Source organism: Prunus mume, linkage group LG4 (assembly GCF_029339155.1).
Source record: "Prunus mume cultivar Tortuosa linkage group LG4, ASM2933915v1, whole genome shotgun sequence".
In the NCBI taxonomy this organism is placed as follows: Eukaryota; Viridiplantae; Streptophyta; class Magnoliopsida; order Rosales; family Rosaceae; genus Prunus; species Prunus mume.
The window spans coordinates 22037425-22063304 of record NC_142701.1 but is presented as its reverse complement, the minus strand read 5'-3'; the positions used below and the strand labels follow the sequence as shown (position 1 = coordinate 22063304).

Sequence of the window (25880 nt, the reverse complement as noted above, 5' to 3'; positions counted from 1 at the left end):
TTCTTTTAGTTGTCATTCCCTCTCACATCTCGCCCCCTAAAATTACAACAAAAAAAAAAAAAAAAATCTGTAAATTACATATCCAATAATGTACCTATGAAATATAATATAAATATATACATATAAAATATAGGTATATTATTTACCAAAAAAAAAAGTCAGTTACTTTGTAATTGCGTATATTTTTCATAATTAAAAATAGGTACACAATAATTTAAATAAAATATAGGTACATTATTTACCCATAGGTAAATTATTTTACAATATAACTGTAAATGTGTATAGGTACATTATTTGGAATAGATAATTATGTACACTTTTCATACTAGGTAATTTATGTTTTTCATAAAACAAACAAGTAATAGGTACATTATTTTTTCAACATATTTAGTATTTACAGTTTTATTCATAAACAATTATAAAGTGGATTATTAGTCATGTATAATTCATAAAAAGAAAATAACATAAACATTTTATTAAACAAACCGATTACCTAAATTTGAATTTATTGTTAAATTTTTTTTAAATGTTTCAAAATTAATTCCTACATCCATTACAACCATTTGGAGATCTTTCCAAATTCAACATCTGTCATTATATACAATCCAATTAAAAACTGTTTTCATATTGATTCCTACATTAATATACAAAATGCAATAATGGCTTAATTGAGGGTATTTTTGGAATCTGAAAAGTACAATAAATCAAATTTTATACTTAATTAGGTAACTTGCTGAGTTGGATCCTAGTCATGGGTTTTTACTTATACAAATTGGGTATTATTTATAGGAACAAAAAGTGAAGGGTTTTAGGTACAGCAAATTGAATTTGAAGGGTGTAAGCCAAATTTACTAATATATATATCATATATGTATGTTGGGTGGATTCTGCACGTAATATTTTTTTTAGAAATAGAATTCATTCATAGAATCAAAGATGTACAAAGAACGACATAATACAGTGGCTTTGTTAAAACTTTCCTAGGACAGCCTCATGTAACAAACTCCAGAAGAGGAAAGAATACCACATATGTTATGGACTAACATGAGAGTCCGATTCAAGTCATTTTGGACTATTACAATAAAAGAACAAATCAAAAACAAAAACTAACACATAGACCTTCGACAAAAACCGCAATTATAGACCAATACAATAGACCCACATAAGAGGACTCTGCGTTTATATACTCAAACAGTCCAGACACATTTGCAGCAATTTCTGTTTCTTCATGGTCCGTCAAAGACAAATATGGGAACCCAAAAGTCATGAAGGAGACATAGATTCATTTGGGCTGTTCATGCACTTGGATATACGTACTGCGATTTAAAAACTAATTCCTATACTACAATTCCTGGAGATTGATGGCATTCAAATGAGACAAGGATCATGTTCTAGACGATTAATGTTGTGGATAACGTTGGTAGAGTAAGTATTGTATGAGAGACTAGCGTGTGAAAAATTATTTATGCACACAACCCAAAGGTGAACAAAAAAGATTCAAATATTTGTATATGTGTAACTTATTTAAAAAATTATTAGTAGCGCTAATGGAGTCTACCATAGTGGAAAAGACTATTGAGTTGTAGATCAGGTTCAAACTTTTATGACACCTTAGTTGTATGCGTGTAAAATCCTCTCTTATCTTTGTTGGTTAGACTATCACTTGTATTTAAAAAAAAAATTATTAATCACTTAAAAACCTACTGCTGATGACTGCTGGGATATAATTATTAAGAAATATAAACCAACTAAAATAAGTGAAAATTTCATTTAATTGGTCATAGATAAGTAATATAAAAAGATCTATCATTTAATTTCAACATGACTGCAAAAGCAACAATCTAAAAGGGGGAAACTACATTGGACAAAATCCAAACAACTCAAATCACCAAAATCTGTCACAGCCCATATCCAAACTCACACACGAATTGACTACCATAGAATAAAGGATAGATCCGAAACCTAAATCATGACTACCATACCACCACGAATTGAAGTCCCGCCACCATAGAATAAAGGATAGATCTCGGGAAGAATTAACTTCCAACTATCCAACTGCGTATCAAAACGAATAAGAGTCGCATAATAATTAACAAAAGTCCTTATCTGACAACTATATTCTAGTTTGAGGCCTAGATTGAACCCAACCGAATACTTAACTTCAGGTCAAGCTGCTGTAAATGTCTCTTTACATTGTTATCCATAAAATTATTTTTTTCATCTCTCTCATTGAAACTAATAAGTTTTGCAATGAATTTTGATTTTAGTCCTAATAATACACCACCATCTGCAAATTTTTATGGGTGGGTTGGCAAGGTTACGACCTGATTGCATATTTTCATGTGAGGAGAGAACTCGTCCAGTCAAGATTATGCAATTTTCTGCCCACCTTGCACTTTCTCCTTTTCTCCTTTGAAGGAGGCAATTTTCTATAGATAGACAATTAAACAAGATGTGTAAAAAGGAAAAACCATATGGAAATAGATATCAGTCTCCTTCTATTAAGGGATCCCTCAAATAATTTTATTTGAGGACACCCTTTAGGTAGAGTTGGCCTTGGGGGTGGGCGATGGAGGCCTTGGTCATGGGCCTCCAATTAAGGGGCCCCAAATTATTTATATATATATATATATATATATATATACTGTTGTCCAATTTATTAATAAATAAAAAAACAGAAACAACATGCGATTAAATTAGGTTTCTTCGTTTCCTCTTCCCAGAAGGTTTATTTTTTTCCCACGCAAAAGCAGAAACAACATGTGCTTGAGGAAGGTGATTCCTCTCCTAGTTAGTTTCTCCATGGAAGAACTCTATTTAATCCACCCATCTCTTAATAATCCATCACCATATTTTTCTCTGTTTTCCCCATCTCTCTTCAATCCATCCATTATTTTCAGTTTCCCTTATCTTTTTTTTTTCCTTTCTCATATCATATTGTGACCTTAAGAATCAATCTCACACTAAAAAGCTCACAAATTGTCTTTGAGATTGATGGTGACCAAGAGGGGAGGAACATGAGAAATTGAAAAGGTAATCATATTTATAATTTATAATTTTTTATATATTTGTTCGTATCCATCAAACTAGTTTTTCAATTTCCAGATATACACAGACAATGACTTTGCTGTTAAGAGACTTAGACTTTGCTTTATAATTGACCAGGCAGGATTATGCTCTATAATTTTTTATGGTAAAAAATTATTCACGCGCTCTATGCGCTATTAAAATCATTTTATTTGTTGTCTTTTTCACAATTGTATACTAAAGGAAGGGCCCTCATTTAGTTTATCGCCTAGGGCCACTCAAAGGTCAGGGCCGGCCCTACCTTTAGGGGTACCCTAAGATTTTTTTTTCTTATGATAAAAACCATCTATTTTTTAGGTCTATATTTATAGATCATCCTTGCAAAAAATTAGACAAATCGAAAACTGTTTCGACATCCAATTATATCATACAAAATCAATGAACATGGTGCTTCTAGAAAATACTAAAATTTCAATAACACAATTGAGTGATCAAACGGTATCGTATTCAAGTGATTTTTTGTAGAGATGATCTTTGAATGATTATCTAAAATATAGATTGTTTGGATTAGTGAAATACAATGCGAAATGGGTCCTACAAGAGTGTCCCTCAAATAAGTTAATTTGAGTGATCCCTCAATGAAATCTATATATATATATATGTGTGTGTGTGTGTATATATATGCGTGGCTTATGCACATAAATTTTGCCAATGTAAAAGCCATGGCTTCTGCGTTTATATTCTCAAACAGCAGCTTCTGTTTCTTCTTGGTCAGTCAAAGACAAAAATACAGGAGACATAGATTCATTTAAAAGGTAAATTCATGGAGATTGATTCCATTCAAATGAAACAAGGACCATGTTCTAGAAGATTAGTGTTTGTGGATAACGTTGGTAGACGAGTAGGTACTGTAGGAGAGACTAGCACGTGAAAAATTATTTATGCACACAACACAAAGGTGAACAAAAACGATTCAAATATTTGTATGTGTAACTTGTTTAAAAAATTATTAGTAGCCAATGGAGTCTATCATAATGGAAAAGGCTATTGAGTTGTAGATAAGGGCAGAATTAGAAATTTTTCAACGGGTGGGTTAGCAAAAGTTATTAGCTTAAAATCTAATGATAATTTTTTTTTTTTTTGGTACTTACAGTTTCTATAGTTTTTTTATATATATATATATAAGTATACATTAAATCTTATAAACCACGCTACTTGTAAACATAAGAAAAAATTGAATTAGAGCCATATTATTCAGAAAATGGTGAATTTCATTTAGAAAAATGCTTCTCTTTTGGAGATAAATTAATGAAAAAAGATTAAAATTGATGTTGGAACAATTTTTGACACCAAATACAAATGTGGAAGACCTCTGACTACGCCCATTGGTATTGGTAAGGTATGAAATTGTATATTTTTTAATATTTATTTTTAGGTTAAGATACTAGACTATATAGGTGTATTTTTTTTTCCTCCCAAAACCTTCCCTTGGCTACAGCCCATGACAACCCACATAGTGGTTGTAGACCAGATTCAAACTCTTATAGCACCTTAGTTGTATGTGTGTGAAACTCCCTCTCCTCTTTGTAGGTTAGACTATTACTTGTATTAAAAAAAAAATTATTAGTCACTTAAAAATTCACTACTAGAAATATAAACCAACTAAAATAAGTGAAAATTTCATTTAATTGGTCATACATAAGTAATGGTAATTAAACTTAAATCGCATGAAACTTTCCAAAAACAAGAGCAACAAAATGTTTGTGCATGTTGATTTATGCAAGAATTATTTATCAACTATATATATGTTCATGGTGTAACATTAAGCAGATGGAGTCTAAAATTAGTTAACAAGGTAGAGACTACAGAGTAGACAAATCATTATGGTAGATGGAGTCTAAAGTTAGTTAAGTAGCCTAATCACTGATTGAGGGCTTTGTTTTGAATGGTTAAAAAGTCAAATCTTGAATACGCTTGTTATATAACTTCTTTCTAGCATATAAAACCATGCATATTATTACAGATGTGCTTTGGTTGATTATGTTTGATTTTTGGCTAGAATTGGGAACCAGACCAATTTTGTCCGGTAAAAAAATTATGGACCGAAGACTACTACTAGAGCGAGATAAGAGGATTACGGTTTATTTGGTGTTGGCGATTCAATGTGGATAGTTGATAATTACAATGAGGGAAACCAATAGAAAACTACCCCACATAAACAAGAAAAATTCAAAATATCGTTTGTCTAGCCTAGTGGAAAAGGGCTTTAACTTAAGTTACAGATTAGTAGTCTCAAGTTAGAATTCCATGACACATTGATAGTTTGTGTGTGTGACAAATCCCGCCTCCCCTTGATATCTTGGTAGTGTGGTCTTAAGTTAGACTGTCACTTGTATTAAAAATAAAATAAAAAACTGAAATTTATTCTTTCTTCGGTCCAATTTTTCTTTGTATTTAAAAAATGATAATAAAAACCGGACCGATTTATTTGGTGCGGGCAGTTTTTCAATTTTGTCAATCTAAATGGCCGGGCCCTGCATAATGTAAAAAGATGGAAATGCTATAATGAGAGCTTAAAGTGAAGAGGTTATTTGAGGAGGTCAAATCTCACCATCAACAAATGTAAAGAAATCATGGGACTTAAATATTTTAAATATTTTGACGGTCGAATCGGTCTCCTCACTTTAACTCCTCATTGTAGAAGCTCCCGTAAAAAGATATCACACGGTAATTTGTTCAGAAATTAGAGACCAGTGATTTATCAATCAAAATAAAGAGAACCGACGTTGGGCTCATTTCTCATGCAGGTTATTAGGCTCATTGAGCAAGGAAGCTATTTTCGGGTCCAAGATTGTTCTTTTGTAGGCTGTGTTTATTCTTTAGGCCTACCCAAAAATGACCCAAAAGAAGTAAAAATGGAAAATTAATACATATGGTTGTTGCAGCTTTAACAATATCTGGGCATAAGAATTGTGAAGCCCAATTAACTCAATAGAATTCTTGAACTCTTTGTCTCAGTGTTTTTCTTTGTTCGTTTATTTATCCTACTTTTAACTGTGTTGAAGCTATCGACCTTCTGGCATACTAATGGTGACCACATTGTCGGAGAAACTTGCAGATGTTTGAGAAGAAGACCCAACGGCACTGGAATTCCTATGCCTTGAAAAAGCAGGTTCTTTTGTGGGTGGAAGCGATGAAGCTTCATTGCTCTGCAGCATATGAATCACAGAAGACATTGTTGGTCGATCAGCTGGAGCTTCTTGAACACACAGAAGCCCTACATGGATACACCTTAAAGCTTCATGAGGCTGGTATGTCTCCCTTACTGATGCATCTATCAACTCCATTCCTCTACCTTCTTTCCATAGCTCCCAAGCCTAAGATTTAAACATTTTTTATGAACCCATTAATCTTCTTGCATGAATCATGATCATTAGCTTAGTTTAATTGCAAATTTGCTTCAGGCTTAAAAACAAAAACTAGAATTCTCTATACTTACCCAACCAGCAAGAGTTTGCGAATGTTCAACACTATAAAAAGCAGCATTCCTCTTTCCACTTACAATCTCTAAAAGCAACACCCCAAAGCTAAATACATCCAATTTCTCTGAAAAATGGCCAAAGAGGGCATACTCAGGGTGACATATAGCCGCTGCATGAATTAATAATGGTAGAGAAGTTTGAAACAATAACAGTGATTAATTACATAAGGTTTGGAACATGAATGAGAACCAAATATACTTACTATGTCCCAACAACCCTTTTAGTATTTGCTCCAATTTTGTTTATCTCGAAAATCCTTGCCATCCCAAAGTCTGAGATCTTGGGGTTCATTGTTCCATCCAACAGAACATTACTTGCTTTTAGGTCCCTGTGAATGATTTTCAATCTAGAGTACTTGTGGATATAAAGCAGTCCCTGAGCAATACCTTCTATAATTCGAAAGCGTTTGCCCCAATCCAATTTTGTATTTTCAGATGGTTCTGATTGCCACAAACCATGAGGAAGAATGAGTTTAGTGTTTTTCCTTAAATTTTGGAACAATATTGTTTAATTGCAATGGCAAAAGGCAAAGAAATTTGATGTCCCAGAAATCAACAATATCCAAGAATCTTAAAAGTGATCAACATATATACCAAACAAAATTTTGTCCAAACTTCGATTGGGCATGAACTCATAGATCAAGATCATTTCCTCATCTTCAATACAGCAACCCAAGAGTCTAACCAGATTGGTATGTTGGAGCTTGGCTATAAGCTTCAACTCATTCATAAACTCCTGATGTCCTTGCCCTGACTTCTTTGACAGACTTTTTATGGCTACATCTTGATTTTCAAGCAGAGTCCCCTGTAGTGGAAGAAAAATCCAATACAAGGAGAACCACTCCTTACAAAAGAAATGATCATTCTCATGAAAGATACCTAACATTTAGAGCATACAGTGGAAATGTTACCTTATAAACAGGGCCAAATCCTCCCTCTCCCAGTTTATTAGCTTCAGAGAAATTGTCTGTAGCAGCTAATATACTCCACAAGTCGAAAAGTGGTAGCTCTGTATCATTGTTTCCACCTCCAGCACTAATATTACTCAATGTCTGGCTCATTCTTCCTCCTATCCTCCCTGTTTCAGTATCATTGTTAGAACATCATTTGTTTGGATTTCCAGAATCTTAGAGAGAGTAATAGTTACTAGTAGTAGTAGTAGTAGTGGTACCGTCTTCTCTCAGAGTTTTCTTCCATAAGAAATAGCCAAAAATTATTGTAACCAATCCTGCTGTTGCTGAGACTATAGCAATTACAAGGGACCTCTTATCACCATGACCCTTACCATCTGCAAAGAAGTAAAAGATCATTTTCTGGCTAACTACTATTTACTTCAAAGGATTTTGTCAACACTTCGATTTAATTGATCGGAGCGATGAACACGAATATAAATAGTTTGCCCCAGACCATGATTCTCTACAAGATCCATCAGGTCACCAAACCATGCCAAACAATTTGTAGTACTTCCTTCTGTCACATTTGAATAAGCATAAGCTGTGCAAGAGCAGTTCTTAAGACATTCAGATTCACACTCTCTCGTACTCTTATTTCCTAACAGAATAGAATGATCTGGTAGTTTCATCCTTTCAAATTTTGAGAACCCTTCTCCTTTATCACATGTCAATGCCTTTTCCCGAACACAGCCTCCTGGCCAATCCCTCATAGCCCATTGTTTGTGAAATTTGATCCTAAAACCTTTCAAACACTTGCACTGTGATGAGAGGGGATTGCTATTTTTATCACAAGCACCATCTGGACCGCATCGAGCATAAAAATCACATTTATTCTCAGGCTCCCCCCACACTTGACGCCATGTACTAGTGTCATCCTTCCACTGCCACAGAAGCAGTACAAGCATCCCATTTGGATTCAAAACAGACCTCAATTTCACTGAGTTATCTGAGACACCATAACTAAAATAAATCTCGTCAATATCAATGTTGTGAGCAATGAAAAAGAAGGTTCCACTTGGATTTCTGAAGTATGTTTTTGCGTCCTTGCCAAAGTAGACAGCAGTTCTCCAATATGTAGCATTTTCCTTCAAGGTAATTATCTGTCTGGGAACTTCAGGATCAATGCCTGCAGTGAACTTTCCTGGTTGTGGATCACCAAGTGCTGACCATGATGTAAGCAGCCTTTGTTTGCCTGTTCTTTTGTTCACGCTAAGCTTCATGCCAGGCAACATCGTGTCAAATGAATGATCAAAGCTCTGCCACAAAATGTTTCTGATGCAGAATGCATATTATTAGTTATCCTAATTCTACTTGGATTAGTTTTCCTATTTTTAGTTTTCCTAATTCTTAAGATTCCTTCTTAGTAAAGGATCTCTTATTAGTTAATTTGTTTTCCTAATTCTTAAAGATTCCTTCTTGTTAAAGGATTTCTTATTAGTTAATTTGCTTTCCTATTTCTTAAAGTTTACTTTTCCTTTTCCTAGACTAAAAAGGATTTTGCCTCTATAAATAGAGTTGTTTGTAATCTTTTAAGGCAGACTTGATTAATGATAAATTTCCTTACTTTGAACTCTCTGATTCCTTCCCCTTTCCTTCGTCTCTTCGATCTCTAATTCTTCTCTTCGATCCCTTATTTCTTCTCTGTTCTATTGCTCAAGTATTTACTCTAAACCTACGGGCTGTTTACTCTAAACCTACGGGCTATTCTACATCAATTGGTAATCAGAGCCATCCCTCACTTTCGTTTGCGTTTGCTCTCTACCATGGCACCCCAAACCGTGGCCAGCCTTGCTGAACAGTTTCATGCGTTCCGAGACAAAGTTTCTGACGATATCGCTGGCATGGAAACCCAACTCTCCAAACTCAGCGTTGACTTCAAAGACGAGTTGGTGCAGGCTCACACACATCGTGCTGACCTCAAAGACAAATTGGTACAGGCTCACACACATCGTGCGCAGACGGACCTTGCCATCACCACAACTCCAAGACTCCGTTCAGTTGCTTATCAATCACTTTCGGGTTGGCCATGCTGAACCTTCTACCTCCGTGGTGCTCTCGAGTTCATCTACGCCACTACCGACAAGTGGCCTTTTGCCCAATCCACAGTGGATCAAAAACTCAAGGCCGTGCCATACGGCATGCCGCATAGCTCTCACTGGGCCCTCGCATGAGCCCAAGACTCAATTGGAGGCCCCCTTTTCTTTGGGTCCCTTCCACAGCCCCATTATACCCAACACACAACGGGCCCTTCTACAGTTCCACATGATCAAGGCACTCATCCCCCTCGCCGTTTTGACAACGATATCATCCGCCACATCAAGCCGACCGCTCCTACTTTTGATGGTCGTGGGGATCCTACGATGTTTCTTGATTGGGTTCAAGCCATGGAAGATTATTTCGCTTGGTACAACTTGACGGATGCTCATAAACTTCGCATTGGTAAGATGACACTACAGGGAGCCGCTAAACAATATTGGAATTCGGTGGAGGAGCAACTATATCAATTTGGACGGTCCCTGTGACTCTATGGGACGAGATGAAATTAAAGCTTCGCGAACAATATCTTCCCACCTTTTATCGCCATCAATTGTATGATCAATTATGGACCCTTTCACAAGGAAGTTTGACTATTACTGAATTCCACGCTCGTTTTATTGAACACAAGATACGTGCAGGGATTAAGTGAAGAACCCGACATCACTATGTTTCGCTTTATCCATGGTCTTCGTGACGATATCAAGCGTGAAGTCCGTTGATTCCGTCTGCATATTTTGGAAGATGCATATTGCCATGCACTGGAAGCTGAAATTTTTTGGGCCCACAGCGTAGATATACCGGGTATTCCGGGCTTTCTTCGCTCCTACTCCAAATCGTAGTACTCCTAGCTCCATGACGTTGCTGTCCACCTGCTCCTACGATACCCATAACAGAAAAAGGACCAGCCCCATCCATGGCTGCTCACATCGAATGCTATCGTTGCCATGCTAAGGGCCACATTGCCTCCCGTTGTCCGCATCGAACTTTAACCATTGGCTCCCTCAATGAGGACTCTTGTGTGGACGTGTATGTGGAGCCCCTTGAACCTATTTATGATCCAAAACTTGATAATTGCTGTGAGGAGGCGTTTCACCAAGTGAGTGTCATGCGTTGTATTTATTCAGCATCTACGCCTCCACCTCCTGATTCATGGAAACGCACAAGTATTTTTCAAACCTATGTCCCTTGCGGTACTAATAGATGCCAACTAGTTATTGATGGGAGAAGCACACTAAATGTTATCTCTAAAGCTGCTGTCGACTGCCTTCACCTTTAGGCCAAGCCACATCCCCGTCCTTTTCATGTTGGCTGGGTAGATAACACCATGTTACCTATGAAAGATGTCTTGTTCCTCTTCAATTGGGTCCCTGTCACGAGCGACTTTATTGTGATATCCTACCCATAAGTGTCGCACATGTGCTACTAGGCCGACCATGGCTTTATGACTGCTGTGTGAAAAGTTGTGGTAGAGAGAACACATATACTTTTCAACATGAGGGAAAGAACATAACGCTAACGCCTTCCAATCCGGCCATCAAACCAACTAAGGATGTTCAACCAACTCTATTACTTGAGAAGGCTTCGAGCATCGATTGAGTAGTTTATCATCTATAAACTTTGCACACGAACTGCAAGACACTGGTGTGTCCTTTGCTCTGTTGCTTAAACCGAAATCGACAGCAACCCCACACTACTTGCCAAACCCATGCATCAGTTCCTCCCGATTCTCTAATATCATACCTGATGACTTACGATGCATTACCTTCGGCGAGAGATTCAGATGCTATTGACCTTATTCCTGGTTCGCAAATTCCTAATCTTCCCTATTATTGTATGAATCCGTCCACGCGAGCGGAATTGAATCGACAAATTCAGGTGTTGCTGGATAATTGCTTTATTCATCATAGTTTAAACCCTTGTGTTGTTCTAGTTCTCCTTAAGCCCAAAAAGGATGGTTCCTGGCGAATGTGTGTGGATGGTTGCACCGTAAATAATATTACCGGTTTCATTCCTCCTCCGATGCTGTGTAGTCCTTCTCCTAGTTCTACCCCTACAGATCAGATTGAGGACGTCTCAGATCATGAAGTTGTGGCCTCGTCTCCTGGAGATTCTACCTATTTTCTGGTTCATTGGGTTGGAAGGCCTGCTACTCGAGGATACTTGGATTACAAAAGCTGAATTTACGCCAGTTGGATTCCACTCTTCTGCACAGTTATCAAATGCTTTTCATGACCTTGATTTGGCTGCCTCCCGTCCTCCCGTCATCCATACTTACAAACATCGTCGTCATCCTTCATCTTGGTATACTCGCCGGTATCGAGTTCTTTTTGGTGGGGGAGAATGATGCAGAATGCATATTGTTAGTTTTCCTAATTCTACTTGGATTAGTTTTCCTATTTTTAGTTTTCCTAATTCTTAAGATTCCTTCTTAGTAAAGGATCTCTAATTAGTTAATTTGTTTTCCTAATTCTTAAAGATTCCTTCTTGTTAAAGGATCTCTTATTAGTTAATTTGCTTTCCTATTTCTTAAAGTTTACTTTTCCTTTTCCTAGACTTAAAAGGATTTTGCCTCTATAAATAGAGTTGTTTGTAATCTTTTAAGGCAGACTTGATTAATGATAAATTTCCTTACTTTGAACTCTCTGATTCCTTCCCCTTTCCTTCGTCTCTTCGATCTCTAATTCTTCTCTTCAATCCCTTATTTCTTCTCTGTTCTATTGCTCAAGTGTTTACTCCAAACCTACGGGCTGTTTACTCTAAACCTACGGGCTGTTCTACATCAGTTTCCTTTATACTTCAGCTCAAGGTTTCCACTATCCATTAGTAAACCAGTTGTGGCATTCATTGTGGAAGCAGGTACTGAAGCATTAGATGACCAGATAACTTTTCTAGTCATCCCATCTAACACCACCAGATTTCCATCACAGACGAGCATGAAAACACCCGGAGAATCAAGTGGGGATTCTCTGTTGGCAACCCATACTACTGGTGTATCTGGGATTGTGTTGTACCATATACCAAGGAAGTATTTGGTGGAATTTTCAGGTCTGAAAAGCCTAATGCGAATGTTCCTGTGGTACAAGTCAAGGTCTGGTTCTCAGTGATAGATTTTCCAGGTACTAAATTGTCTTGGCTGGTACAAAGAGATAAGAGTAATGTAACAAGACAGAGAAACAACCACTCCATGCAGAGACACGGAGACAGAGGAAGAGGAAGAACTTTCATGCCTCAAACTAATCAACTAAGGTGGCTACTACTAGCTGATAATAATTTGCTTCAAACCATAATTTCATCTTCTCCATTTTAAATGATCATGATCATGTGGTCTAAGAACCTAAAATTCATCAATTATAAAGTTTAAATGAGTTGAGGCGGCCACCATTTATTACTAGTATGATCACCTTCACTATAGGAGCACAACAAGTACCAAACAAACCTAACACTCAGCGGGCCACCGATGTATCATAATTCAAATGTGAAAAGATATAGGCAAATTAATCCTGATTATATATGTTGCGTGAATCTTTGGTAACAGAAACAACATGTTCCATTTCAATGTAAAAAGCTAGGAGTTGCTGGCTCATGCAGGCATACTTATTAGACACTTCAACGTAAAGAGGCAGACATCTTCTGTCTTGTGTTGAAATGGTTTTGGAGAGAATGTTGCTAGAAAAGGGATATTTAGGAGACTAGGAAAATCACTAAGATAGTTGAAGAACTTTCTAGACAAAGGCCACATCCAACAAAAGAAATAATCTAAGAAGTGCTGAGAACATACCAAACAAATTTTTTTTCCAAACTTCAATTGGGCATGGACTCATAGATCAAGATCAGTTCCTCCTCTTCAATACAGAAACCCAAGAGCCTAACAAGATAGGTGTGTTGGAGTTTGGCTATGAGCTTTCACTCATTCATGAACTCTTGATGTCCTTGCCCTGACTTCTTTGATAGCCTTTTTATGGCCACTTCTTGATTTTCAGGCAAAATCCCTTGTAGTGGAAGAAAAATCCCACACACATAAAGAGAATAACCTCCTTACATATAAAGAAATGTGTGAAAGAAACTCGCATTCGGGACCAAGTGGTATAAGCATGGTATGGGACGTGCAGGTCTGATTGTCCAGTTATATGAATTAACGGGATTAGATGAAGAACATTCATGCATTGTTATTAATAATGTGATATTTGGTTGTGTGATTGCATGTCACTTAATTTAGTTATATCAATCTACTGTGGTAAGGTCTCATGTCCCTATTGAGTGGTGGTTGCTCATCCCTCACTTTGTTTAACTTTTCAGATGAATTAGTGGGCAAGACAAGGACTAAATCGATTGAGGCTGAATTAGATGAGAGTAGTAGAGCTTTATTTATTTCTTGTAAAGCTGTAAGATTTCGGATATATTTTTTTTTAAGAGAAGTTTATTTTAAACCATGTTTCGGAGTCTTTCTATCTTATTTTAGTTTTTATTTTCTCATGCACAGTGTGGTTTCCACCTACCCACAGGTCAGGCGTGACCAAAGATCAGAATCCCTTTCTATATAATTCTACATCAGAGCAGGTGATCTTTCCAAGAGATAAGCAAACTACGATCTCAAGAGATAAGTGGGAAGCAAGGGAGTTGTTCAAAAAATGAAAAGCAAACTGACCATCACGTCAGATTGTGTTCTTTCTCTTTATCAAGAACAAACAGAGAACAAAGAAAAGTTGGTCTTTCTTTCAGAAAAGCAAGGAAAAGACCTCCATAAAAGCTGATTGTTGACAGCCTTTCTCTGTCAGAATAGTAGCTTCCTTCTCTTATGACATTGAGAAAAGAAAGAAGATCTTTTAAAGAAGATTTGCCACCCATTATTAAAAGATTAGAAATCCCACTATAGCATTTTCCATAAATATGAGATGAGGTAAACAGAAAAAAAAGGACAGTCAAAAAATCAATCAAAAAACAAAAACTCAAAAATGATCACTTGATCTCGAAAGACCTTCAAAACACTCAAGCACAAACAAGTCAGCTAGAATTCAGAATCTCTAAATTCAATTCAGTTTTAGAGAAATAGTCATTTAAAGAGAGATTTCTCTTGTTACAAATTTGGTTGGCATAAGTGAAATCAAGCAGAATCGGGTTTCACAAATATGAAAACCTCAACAAATTTATGGAGCCCGATCAAGCGAGCGGTACTACGTAGTTCGGCAAACGGTAATCATCAAATCCACATACGCCCTTCCCGGTGAAGAGGTTCTAATTCTGCTGTTCAAAAAGCCTTCCAGGGCTTGAAATAGATTAAAGCTCTGCTAAACTCGAACGTTTGTATCGATTTACGGCTGAAACTTGGTGGTTAAAGGTGTTGATGGTCTAGTCCGGCACATACATACCCAGTCCAGCCCAGGATCAGAAGCATATATCCAGTAGAAATTGAAGTCCAAGAGCTCTTTTTGTCTTTTTAGAGTTGGTCTTCCTTTGTGAGCTTTGTAAAAGGTAGTTCTACCTAAAACAGTTCACTTTCTTATCATTTATTCCGCGGACTACTAGTTTTGTCTTGTGAAAAATTGTAAAGTCCTCACGATCACTGACGCAAGAAAAGAACTTACTTGGGAGATATTCCTCACCCAAATTCACAATCACTTGTTTAGAAATCAGTAACTTGGGGCGCAAGTTATCCATTTTAAAGAAGTCTACTAGGATTTTTATTGTTAGCAGTAGCACGCTCACACACAAAAGAAAGTTGACTTGTTGACCAGTCAATGGTTTTCAAAACAATGGGGAACTTTACCCTACCATCACAGGAACGAATCTAAAGTGGGTGAACACTATCTTACTTTCATGAAAGTCTTTCCCCACTTGAGGACTAGATTTTGAGGACTTGTGATCTCCAAACTCGTTATATCCGTCAAATTTAATCCCACTTTAAAATACCCGTTTGACTCGTATAGAAAACCCAAATATTCTAAACGTGAAATAATATGTTCTTCCTCACTTTCCTCTCTCTCTCTCTCTCTCTCTCTCTCTCTCTCTCTCTGTGAAGTCGAGTTTGTTGAAAGCAAAATCTTCATCTAAGTTTCCTTTCTAAAGTGAAGTCCAGAAGCTTATGCTCACGAATAACCCATCGGTGTAATCGACCATAGAATCCCAAATTCACTATTGAGGGTGGTGGTGTTTTCCGAGGCAAAAAAAAAAAAAAAAAAAAGCAAACGTACAACACACGTATTATACACATATGTATGTACATATTTTTCACATTAAATACACGTATTTTTTTTATAAAATTTTGAATCATAGAGACAAAATTCACATATTTTTCACATATTATTGAAATATATATATTAAAATGTTAAAATAAATTATATTAAAATATTACATATAGTGGCCAAACATTTTAGTTGTATATTGCCAAAATTTTGCTGAATAAAACATGTACATATTGACAGGACCCGTCCCGAATTTCCCAGAACCGAGGCGAACTGCGGAGACGGCATCACACCCACGCTGGTTCACTCCTTAAATCTACGTCCTTGTTTACCATAGAAGATTAAGGGCACGAGACTTTCTGCGAAATTTGTGAGTCTCCATAACATTTCCCCAAAATTTCCACCTGCACAAAACACATTTTATAACCCAACCGGCAGCACGCACAATATAATCTCATGCAATTTACACAAATGGCCTCCGGCCTTCAAATGATTCTAGCACAACTGCCCACCATGTTTTTCAAACATGCATATAACAAATTCAAAATCTATTTACGCACACCTTCACCCACTTAGTCCTCAAGACCAATCTCAATAAGACCACCTAAGTGAGGTCTAATCTGTGGCTGCACCTAGTAACTTCAGGCTGCCTACGTACCCTACTAAGGGATCAAGCCACACGTAGCTCTTTCGTAACTATCCTGGCTCCTAATATCAAATAAACCATTACCACCACACAAATACATACATTCTAGGCTTTATCCATCACCACTCACTAAACACAATCACATAATCCCCTCATACGACGGGACGCACCCGGCCTCGTGTAGGGGCTCAACACGACTAATCCAAAGGCGCGTGCGACCTCTGCTGGGCCCGACTACATTCTCACCACCCTCACACAGCCATATCTCCCTCATACGTCGGGGCTTGGCGCACTCGTGTGAGGTGTCAACTTCGCCGGCTAATCCAAGGCGCGTGCGACCTCCTGGGCAGGCTACATTCTCACGGCACCTCACAACCATATCTCCTCATGCGTCCGGGGCGCTTTAGGCCACGTGTATGGGAGTGCCAATCAACGCCGGCTAATCCAAAGGCGCGTGCGACCTCCTGCTGGCACGGCTACATTCTCACCAGCCCTCACACAACCATATCTCCTCATACGTCGGGGCCTTGCACCGGCCACGTATGAGTCTGTCAACTGCGCCGCTAATCCAAGGCGCGTGCGACCTCCTGCTGGGCACAGCTACATTCTCACCACCCTCACACAACCATATCTCCCCTCATCGTCGGGGCGCTTTTGATACGTGTATGAGTGCATCAACTTTGCGCCGACTAATCCAAAGGCGCGTGCGACCTCACTGGGCACGGCTACATTCTCACCACCCTCACACAATCATAATATGAAGTGCATTGGGTAGTCGTATAGCACTGTAAGCTAACATTCAATCGCTTTATTTACCTTTATACAACCACACAATTTAATATATAAAATATAAAATTTCTAATTCTATACTAACCTCAATCAATAAAGTATTCCATAAACTCACTCATTTAAATTCACCAATTTATATCCTAAACCCACAATATCCATTTAACTCAACAACGCTCCAGACCTGTCACTAAGGTCATTCTAACCCTCCTGGGATGGTAGAACTACAAGGAAAGTCTAGCGGTCAACCTAGGGTCAAACTACCCAAACTTGGTCAAACGGGCCCGCGGGGCCCACGACCTCCAAATTCCGATCCAAAAGTTCCTATAGGTTCTACAGGCTCTAGGACACATGTCCTGCAAGTTTGGTCCAGATCGGACGGTCGGATCGCTCACGATCGCCGCGATCGACGGTCACTAAAACCTAACCTAGGGTTGGCATTTTTGGAGATATACGGGACTCCATTTACAATCCGTCAAATCCTATACGATCCTGGTAATACTTAGATCAACATATTATAACTTCGGGACCATCCAGCGGTCCAAACCTAGCGAACCGGAAAATACGCGATATCGATATCCGTTCGGAACTCTAACGGTATCCAAAATGAGATCCAAGCACACCTACGAGCTCGTGACATCGAGAGGATCGCAATGGGACAAAAATGCCCCTCAGCTACGGTGCCCACGCCGCCACACGCGTAGCGTTGGTGTCTAAGCGATATCGCATCGCCGGAAAACTTCCAAATCGTGAGCCAAGACTCCTACCTAGGTAATACACCTAATTTGAGTCACTTTTGTTCTTGGGCATACCCCAAAAATTTGGGAAGTGGCGGAATCGCGATGCAAAACCGGCCGAAACCTAAATCGAAAATCGGATGATCTACACTCAAAATTGATGCAATCCTACCCAACCATCAGCTATATCATGAAAAATAGGTAGGAATCCATACCTCAATCACTAGAAACGGTGGCGGAGGAGGGAGATCGAGCCAGTGAAGTTTCGGCGCCGCCAAAAACCTGCATTTTCCGCGTAGCGGCCCCGGCGTCGAGGAAGGCGGAGGTCTTGCGGCGGTGGCCGGTCCTTTAGCACCGGTCCCGTCCCACGCCATGGGCGGTGGCGGAGTTTCGAAGAGAGAAGCTGCCGTCGGGAGAGAGAGCGCGAGGGAGAGAGAGAGAGTGACGGGGGCAATTCCGTCTTTTAACCAAAAACCCACTTCAAAATATTTACGATTATGCCACTGAGCTTCATTTGATCATATCTCTCTCGTTACAACTCCGATTCCAGCCCACTACGTGTCTATGGACTCATCTCACCGTGCTCTACGCAACGGTACAACTGAAATTCCTAAAGTCCTTCCGGATAAGAAAATGACTAAAATACCCCTATCCCACGGGTAATTTCTCAACTCCACTTAAATAAATTAAAACATGGGATAAATTTGGGGTCGGGGTGTTACACATATTTTATTCGTACTTTTTCGTTCCGCATTTTACTAACTAGGTTATCTCTGATATGCAAATATTTTATTAAAATAGAAACATCTATTGACCTTCTCCAAATTAATGGTGACTGTATTGTTGGAAAAACTGACTGGTATTTGACCAGAAGAACCAACAACAGCAGATATGGAATTCTTGAGAGTTGAAAAGGCAAGTTCATTGGACGGTGCAAGTGATGTGGCTTCATTTTCCTACATCATACGAATTCAGAAGGCATTGTCATCGATCAGCTGGAGCTTCAGTTAGCGAGATTCTAGTTTAATTAGGAGATTTATTTCCTAGTCTATTAGGATTTTATTTCTTTCCTTTTGTACATATATTATGTAATTAGGATTTTATCTTGTTTCTTTATATAACCCTACTAGGATTTATAGCCTTGTATTATAAATACTTCCTTTTGGAGAATGAAATACAATCTAAAAATATTCTACCCATCAGAGCCAACTTTTCTGGTGACCTTGTGTGTTGTGCCCACCCGTGTTCTACTGTGTGCCCTGATTTCTTCTTAGGGTTCTCTTGTGCATGTGCCTGTGTCGTGTGTGCCCTATTGGGTTTGTGTGTTTGTGGTGTCGTGTGCTCTATTTGCTCTATTTTGTGTTTCCGCTGCTATCATGGGTAATGATTCCAAGGTTGTGGTGCATTCTAGTAATTTTGGAACGAAGGAGGATCGTCTTTCTTGTGATTACTCTGCTCATATTACTCCTGATAAATTGGATGGCTTCAATTATGCATCTTCGTCTCATTGTGCATTCCTTATGATTACTGGTCATCGTATGGCAAGCTTCATCAATGGGAAGAAGACTGCTCCGTCCAAACTCTCAAATGTCTATGCTGAATGGGAAGAAGATAATTTCTTGGTGCAGTCATGGCTTCCCAATTCCATGACTAAACCAATTCGTGCCTTGTTTAAACATGGTGCTATTGCTTTTGATATATGGAAGGCCACCGAAATACTTATACTGTGACTCATAATAGTTATCGATTGTTTCAACTCCGATGGTAGTCCATACTTACATGTTAGAATGGTGAATCTGTGAAAGTGTTCTATGAAAAAATTCATGCCATCCGGCAAGAGATTGATTGTCTGCATCTGAATGACTTAGTTGTTCTGCTGATGTGGCTCGCTGTCAGAAAGAAATTGAAGCCGATCGAGTTTATGATTTTCTTGAAGGGCTTGATCTGCCATTTGATGGAGTCCGTAGCCGAATCCTTGCTCTCAGTCATGTCCCGCTTCCTCTGAAGCCTACGCCATTGTCATGGAGGAAGACCCTCGCCAATCTGCTATGGTCGAGGAGGTGTGGCAGCCCTAAATGTGGATTATGCCTGTGGCCGACCGATCACTTTCAGAAATGATCGGTTGCTGGTCTCCTTAGAAGTCCTCTGCTCCCTATGGTTCTCGTCCTTCTGTTATACTCATGCCAAACCTAGTTCTCTTGAAGGACCACGTAAGTGTGGTCATTGTAGTGGTGATCATTACTCCGAGTGTTCTAAGGAGCATGATTACAAAGCTCATATGTATGGCTCCAAGGTTGCTTGCACTATGACCCAAGACGAGACAAATTCTCATGCCTCGTCTGCCAATTTGTGCGCTTCTGATACCATTACAGGTATTGGTTCTAATACTTGGATAATTGACACTAGTGGTTTTGATCATATGATTTGCGATATTAACATGTTTAATGAGTTGTCTCGTAACTCTCATGATTTCTATATCACTAGTACTGATGGTTTACCTTTCCTCGTTACCAGTGACAGTACCATCAACCTCACCCCTTCCTTACCTTTGTCTCATGAGCTCTTGGTTCCTAATATTCATTGCAACTTGTTATATGTTGGTCGTTTACTTGATACACTTAATGTGTTTGCTACTTTCTATTCTACCCATTGTTCTTTTCAGGATCTTATAACTCATGAGACGATTGGGCATGGTAAACGGATAGGGGGTTGTATTACTTGACTTACCGATAGGATATAGGCTTTTCACTCTATAATTTACCGGTAAAATGTATGCTTTTCACACTATAATTTACCAGGGTGATATAGGCCTTTCACTCTATAACTTACCGGTAAAATGTAGGTTTTCCACTCTTTAACTTACTGGTACCTTTGGCCTTTGGGTGCTTTACCAGGCAAATTTGTATATGTTGTGTTCTTTTTAGTAAGGATGCTATCAATAACTCAATTCAAGCAAAATCTTTTTCTCTCCAACTCATTGCCAATAATTTCACTTTGTTGTTCAAAGGGGTGAAAAGCCGGGAGAGTCAGAGAGAAAAATACGAGGAGGGAGAGAGTAATTATTTGTAAAAACAATATAAAAAATGAAAGATAAAAAATGTAATCTTGGGTTTTATAAATAGGTGAAATGGTATTTTAAAGAGGTTAGTAACACAGCCATTAGATTAAATCGAACGGATATGTAACAAGTTTGGACCTCACAGGCCCTCAAAATATGGTCCTCAGGAGAGCAGCATTGTTGTCCGTAACATCCAAATATTTTATTAAAATAGGAACATCTATCGACCTTCTGCCAAACTATTGGTGACTGTATTGTTGGAAAAACTTGCAGGTGTTTGACCAGAAGAACTAACAGCAGCAGGTATGGAATTCTTGTGAGTTGAAAAGGCAGGTTCCTTGGACGGTGGAAGTGATGTGGCTTCATTGGCCTGCAGCATACGAATTACAGAAGACATTGTTGGTCGATCAGCTGGAGCTTCTTGAACACACAAAAACCCTACATGGATACACTTCAAAGCTTCATCAGGGGGGCATGTTTCCCTTACTGATGCATCAATCACCTCCATTCCTCTACCTTCTTTCCACAATTCCCATGCCTAATTAAGATTTAAAATAATTAAACTTCAATTTTACAGTTAATCACAAATTTACAAGGCATACAAACAGAAAGGAACATATATAGTTTAGAATTATTTATACTTACCCATCCAGCAAGAGTTGGTGAATGTTCAAAGCGATAAAAAGCAGCATTCCTCTTTCCACTTACAATTTCCAACAACAACACTCCAAAACTAAACACATCTAGTTTCTCAGAGAAATGGCCATATCTGGCATACTCTGGCGACATGTATCCACTGCATGAGTTGATGGTAGAGAGGTAAGCAATAGTAATGATAGGATAAGGTTTATCAAATGAATGAAAACATGCCCTACATATAAATACTTACTATGTGCCAACAACCCTATTGGTATTTGCTTCAGTCTGATTTATTTCAAAAATCTTAGCCATTCCGAAGTCTGAAATTTTGGGGTTCATTGCTCCATCCAACAGCACATTACTTGCTTTCAAGTCCCTGTGAATGATTTTCAATCTAGAGTACTTGTGGATATAAAGTAATCCCTGAGCAATACCTTCTATAATTCGGAATCGTCTTCCCCAATCTAATTCTGTATTGTTAGATGGAGCTGATAGGACAAACCATGAAGAAAAAATGAGCTAATTAAGTGTTTTTCCTTTTTCTTTTTTTAGATGAAATGCTGAACAAATGGAAAAAGATATTGCATCACACAACTTTTGATGTCCGAGAAATCAACAATGTCAAACAATCAAATCTTAGAAGGAATGAGGATATACCAAACAAAAGTTTGTCCAAACTTCGATTGGGCATGAACTCATAGATCAAGATGAGTTCCTCCTCTTCAATACAGCAACCCAAGAGCCTAACAAGATTGGTATGCTGTAGCTTGGCTATAAGCTTTAACTCGTTCATAAACTCCTGATGTCCTTGCGCTGACTTCTTTGACAGCCTTTTTATGGCTACTTCTTGATTTTCAAGTAACACCCCCTGTAGTGGAAGGAAAATTCCACACGAAGTGAACCACCATTTTACCAATTCTACTTAATTAGGAAAAAGGTTATTAGGAGAACAAGAAAAGAAATTATAATATTTATGAAAGAACAACATTAATTAGCATTACAAAGTGGTGAAGTGTCACCTTATAAACAGGGCCAAATCCTCCTCCCCAGTTTATTCGCTACACTGAAGTTGTTTGTTGCAGCTAAAACTCTCTTTAAACTGAAGAGTGGTAGCTCTGCATCATTCTTCGCAGCTTCAGCTCTGGCTTTACTTATAGTCTCACTCATACTGCCTTCCGTGCTCCCTGTTTCATTCTTATTATTAGAGCATCGGTTGTTTGGAACACTAGAATATATGTGTTTGTGTGAGTGAGAAAGAGAAGGGTGGTAGCACTATACCTTCCATTCCCAAGTGTTTCTTCCAAAAGAAATAGCCAAGAACTAATGTAATCAATACCCCTGTTGCCGACGCTATTCCAATTACAGGGGACTTTTTCAATACATTATGGGAATGACTCTTAAGACCTGCCAGAAAAGAAAAGGAATGACCAATAAAATAATTGCTGTAAGCGTCATTTCTGGCCAACTACTGTCTGCTACGGATTCTAATTGACAAATCCATGCACAAAAAAGCAAAAGAAATCACAAAACTTACCTAGTTGGGAGCCATGAACACGAATATAAACATCATGCCCATAATTTTGTACACTCGGAGAGTCAACAGGTTGATCATCTAGAATATCCATCAAGTCCCCAAACCATGTCAGACATTTCCTAATGCTTCCTGCTGTCACATTTGGATAAGCATAAGCCGTGCAAGAGCAGTTCTGGAAGCATTTAGATGCACACGCACTCATACTCATATTTTCTAATAGAACAGCATGATCTGGCAGTTTCAACTTAGAAAATTTTGAGAACCCATCTTCTTTACACATCAATGCTTTCTCTCGAACACAGCCACCAACCCAATTCCCCTTATCCCATTGTTCTTGGAATTTTGGCCGAAAACCTGTCAAACACTTGCATGGTGATGAGAGGGTTTCATTTTTATCATTGCAGGCACCATATGGACCGCAACGATTATAGAAATCACATGTATCAACAGGCTTCTTCCACCATGAAAACCATTTTTTACTGAGATCTAGCCACAGAAGCAGCTCAATCTGCCCATTTGGATTCAATATTACCCTCAGTTTGACTGAATTATCTGAGACACCATAAGTAACGTAAACCTCTTCAGTATCCGAGTTGTAAGTAAGGAAGTAAGCAGTTCCATTTAACGATGGAGCATGATCACCATCAACACCAAAGTCTGTGTTCGTCTCCTTGCCAACGTACAAATCACTTCTCCAATATATAGCATTTTCCTTCCAGATAACAAGCTGTCCAGGCACTTTAGGATCAATGCCTGAGGTAAACTTTCCGGGTTGTGGATCATCAAGTGCTGCCCAGGATGTAATGGCCCTTCGTTTGCCCGTCCTTTTATTAAAGCTAAGCTTCATGTTAGCCAAAAAAGTATCAGAGGGATTATCGAAGCTCTGCCACAGAGTATCTTCTCCAAATCTAAGTTGAAGATCTCCATTATCTACTAGTACACCAGTTGTCCCATTCTTTGCAGAAGCAGGTACTGATGTATTAGAAGACCAGACAACTTTTCTAGTCCCATCCACAGTGTCCAACACCACTAGATTCCCATCACCGCTGAGCGTAAACACACCCGGAGAATCAAGTGGGGATTCTCTGTTAGCTACCCATATTATTGGTGTCTTTGGGATTTTGTTGTACCATATACCAAGGAAGTATTTGGTAGAATTTTCAGGACTGAAGAAGCCTAATGCAAAGGTCCCAAGGGAAGAAATCAAGGTCTGGTTTCCAATGATAGATTTTCCTGGTCCTAAATTGTCTTGGCTGATACAAATTGGCAAGACAAGAGATAGAAGTAGCGAAGCAAGATGAAGATTGAGCCACTCCATTCAGCAACGGAGAGACAAAGAAAGAAGAAGAAAAAATTTGTTCTTGCCTCAAAACTAAAAAAGTATAACTATAATCTGTGCTTACTAAAACTAATGAAAGTTAACACCATAATTGCGTTTCTTCCATTCAAAATAGGCACCATGTTTCATATTTACTAGAAATTGCATCAATTATTATGCTGAAATTAATGTATCATATTTACTAGAAATTTGTTGGGACAACAGGAGCTGAGATGATTACCATTATCTCCAGATCTACTATTTCCCAAGCCACTCAGGTCCCAAGTATGAGTGAGACCACCCGTTGTGCTTTATCACCGTGCTAAGCCGAGATTCAGAAATAATAACACCACAAAGCCAACCACAATTGAACAACTTAAAATAAACAAGGAACAAAGATAGTACACAAAAGATTAATGAGGTTCGGCAAAATCATGCCTATGTCTCCGAATAGAGTACTTCACTATAAGAATAATAACAATACAAGATACATTGGAATTAAATCAACATAAGGCAAACTCCAAACCCCTATACGCCGACTCACAGTATTTCCTAAGACCTCATCTCTCACAAGAGTTCCGTACTCTCTTGCTTTCCTCTGGGTCTTCCTCTCAAGTCAAGCCCGTCTTTCACTCTTGCATGCACACCCACATCAAATCGACCAGCTGCTGCTAAATATTATTGGCTGCTTATTCAACCTTCGTACACCTATGTCGGTAGCAACAATATAAAGACCAAAATGTCTTCATCTTCAACCACACATTTAGTGCCACGTCACTTTTCCTAGAAGCCAATTTGTCAAAATTACAGCAGAACGCACACATCAAAATTATATCAGTAAACCACAATACAAAAATTCATGGCAAAGAGAGTGCTATTATTTTCACTCATCTGTATTATTTTTCCACACAACTTATTTTTAAATTTTTAAAAACAAATTTACTCATTTGTAAAATAACAAGGACAAATTTACACTTTTCTCCTTGTTTGTCTTGTTTCTCTGCGCATAGAAGCTCAAGAAGAAAAAAAATCCAGGTTGACTCTTCTTTGCCGTATCACTCACTCAAGTCAAAGCATAATTCCTCTCATCTTACTTTTCTATGTTTCTTTGCATTTTCTGTCTTGTGAACCATTTGAAAAATTTTGTACGTGGGTTTTTCTTATTTATCCAAAAGAAAAAAAAAGAAAAACTAAAATTTGTAGGTGGTGTTTTTGTTTTTGTTTTTTTTTGGATGCTTGTGATTCAATTTTATTAAGATTTTTGGTCTGGTTGCTTGAATTTTTTTTTTTGAAGTGGTGTGGTTAAGGCTACACGGAGATTTAATATTTGTGGTTTTAGTATTATAGGAATCTGAGCTTGGAACTTTTGCTGGTTTCTGAAGCTAATTGGAACAAAACTGGGGTTGTTTTGAGCTTGGTTTTGGG

The 25880-nt window shown here is 38.3% G+C and overlaps 2 protein-coding genes and 1 pseudogene across 2 annotated transcripts; all 3 read right to left on the bottom strand.

Moving 5' to 3' along the window:
* Positions 1-6092: 6092 nt before the first annotated feature.
* On the bottom strand, positions 6093-12744 carry LOC103329482 (G-type lectin S-receptor-like serine/threonine-protein kinase At1g11410; annotated as a pseudogene).
* An 8246-nt stretch (positions 12745-20990) lies between these two features.
* LOC148918181 (cysteine-rich receptor-like protein kinase 10) lies at positions 20991-22396 on the bottom strand. Its single transcript, XM_089049971.1, has 4 exons — positions 22261-22396; positions 21854-22091; positions 21610-21760; positions 20991-21502 (listed from the first exon to the last, which is right to left on the bottom strand). The coding sequence occupies exons 1-4, from the start codon at positions 22394-22396 to the stop codon at positions 21185-21187; spliced, it is 843 nt and encodes a 280-aa protein (XP_088906097.1). The 3' UTR covers positions 20991-21184.
* A 227-nt stretch (positions 22397-22623) lies between these two features.
* LOC148918180 (S-locus-specific glycoprotein S13-like) lies at positions 22624-25167 on the bottom strand. Its single transcript, XM_089049970.1, has 3 exons — positions 23138-25167; positions 22882-23007; positions 22624-22787 (listed from the first exon to the last, which is right to left on the bottom strand). Exons 1-3 carry the CDS (start codon positions 24453-24455, stop codon positions 22624-22626), a joined length of 1608 nt encoding a protein of 535 aa, XP_088906096.1. The 5' UTR covers positions 24456-25167.
* Between the last annotated feature and the right edge of the window lie 713 nt (positions 25168-25880).

What these genes read in the sequence shown, in the direction of transcription:
- LOC148918181 (XM_089049971.1), bottom strand. Translation starts at nt 22,396, where the DNA reads ATGAACGAGTTAAAGCTTATAGCCAAGCTACAGCATACCAATCTTGTT. An exon ending in TTTGGACAAACTTTTGTTTG is followed by an intron (nt 22,092 to 22,260) that starts GTATATCCTCAT and finishes TTGTCCTATCAG; the next exon opens with CTCCATCTAACAATACAGAA. An exon ending in AATAGGGTTGTTGGCACATA is followed by an intron (nt 21,761 to 21,853) that starts GTAAGTATTTAT and finishes CAACTCATGCAG; the next exon opens with TGGATACATGTCGCCAGAGT.
- LOC148918180 (XM_089049970.1), bottom strand. Translation starts at nt 24,455, where the DNA reads ATGGAGTGGCTCAATCTTCATCTTGCTTCGCTACTTCTATCTCTTGTC. An exon ending in TGTTCATGGCTCCCAACTAG is followed by an intron (nt 23,008 to 23,137) that starts GTAAGTTTTGTG and finishes CTTTTCTGGCAG; the next exon opens with GTCTTAAGAGTCATTCCCAT. An exon ending in GAAACACTTGGGAATGGAAG is followed by an intron (nt 22,788 to 22,881) that starts GTATAGTGCTAC and finishes AGAATGAAACAG; the next exon opens with GGAGCACGGAAGGCAGTATG.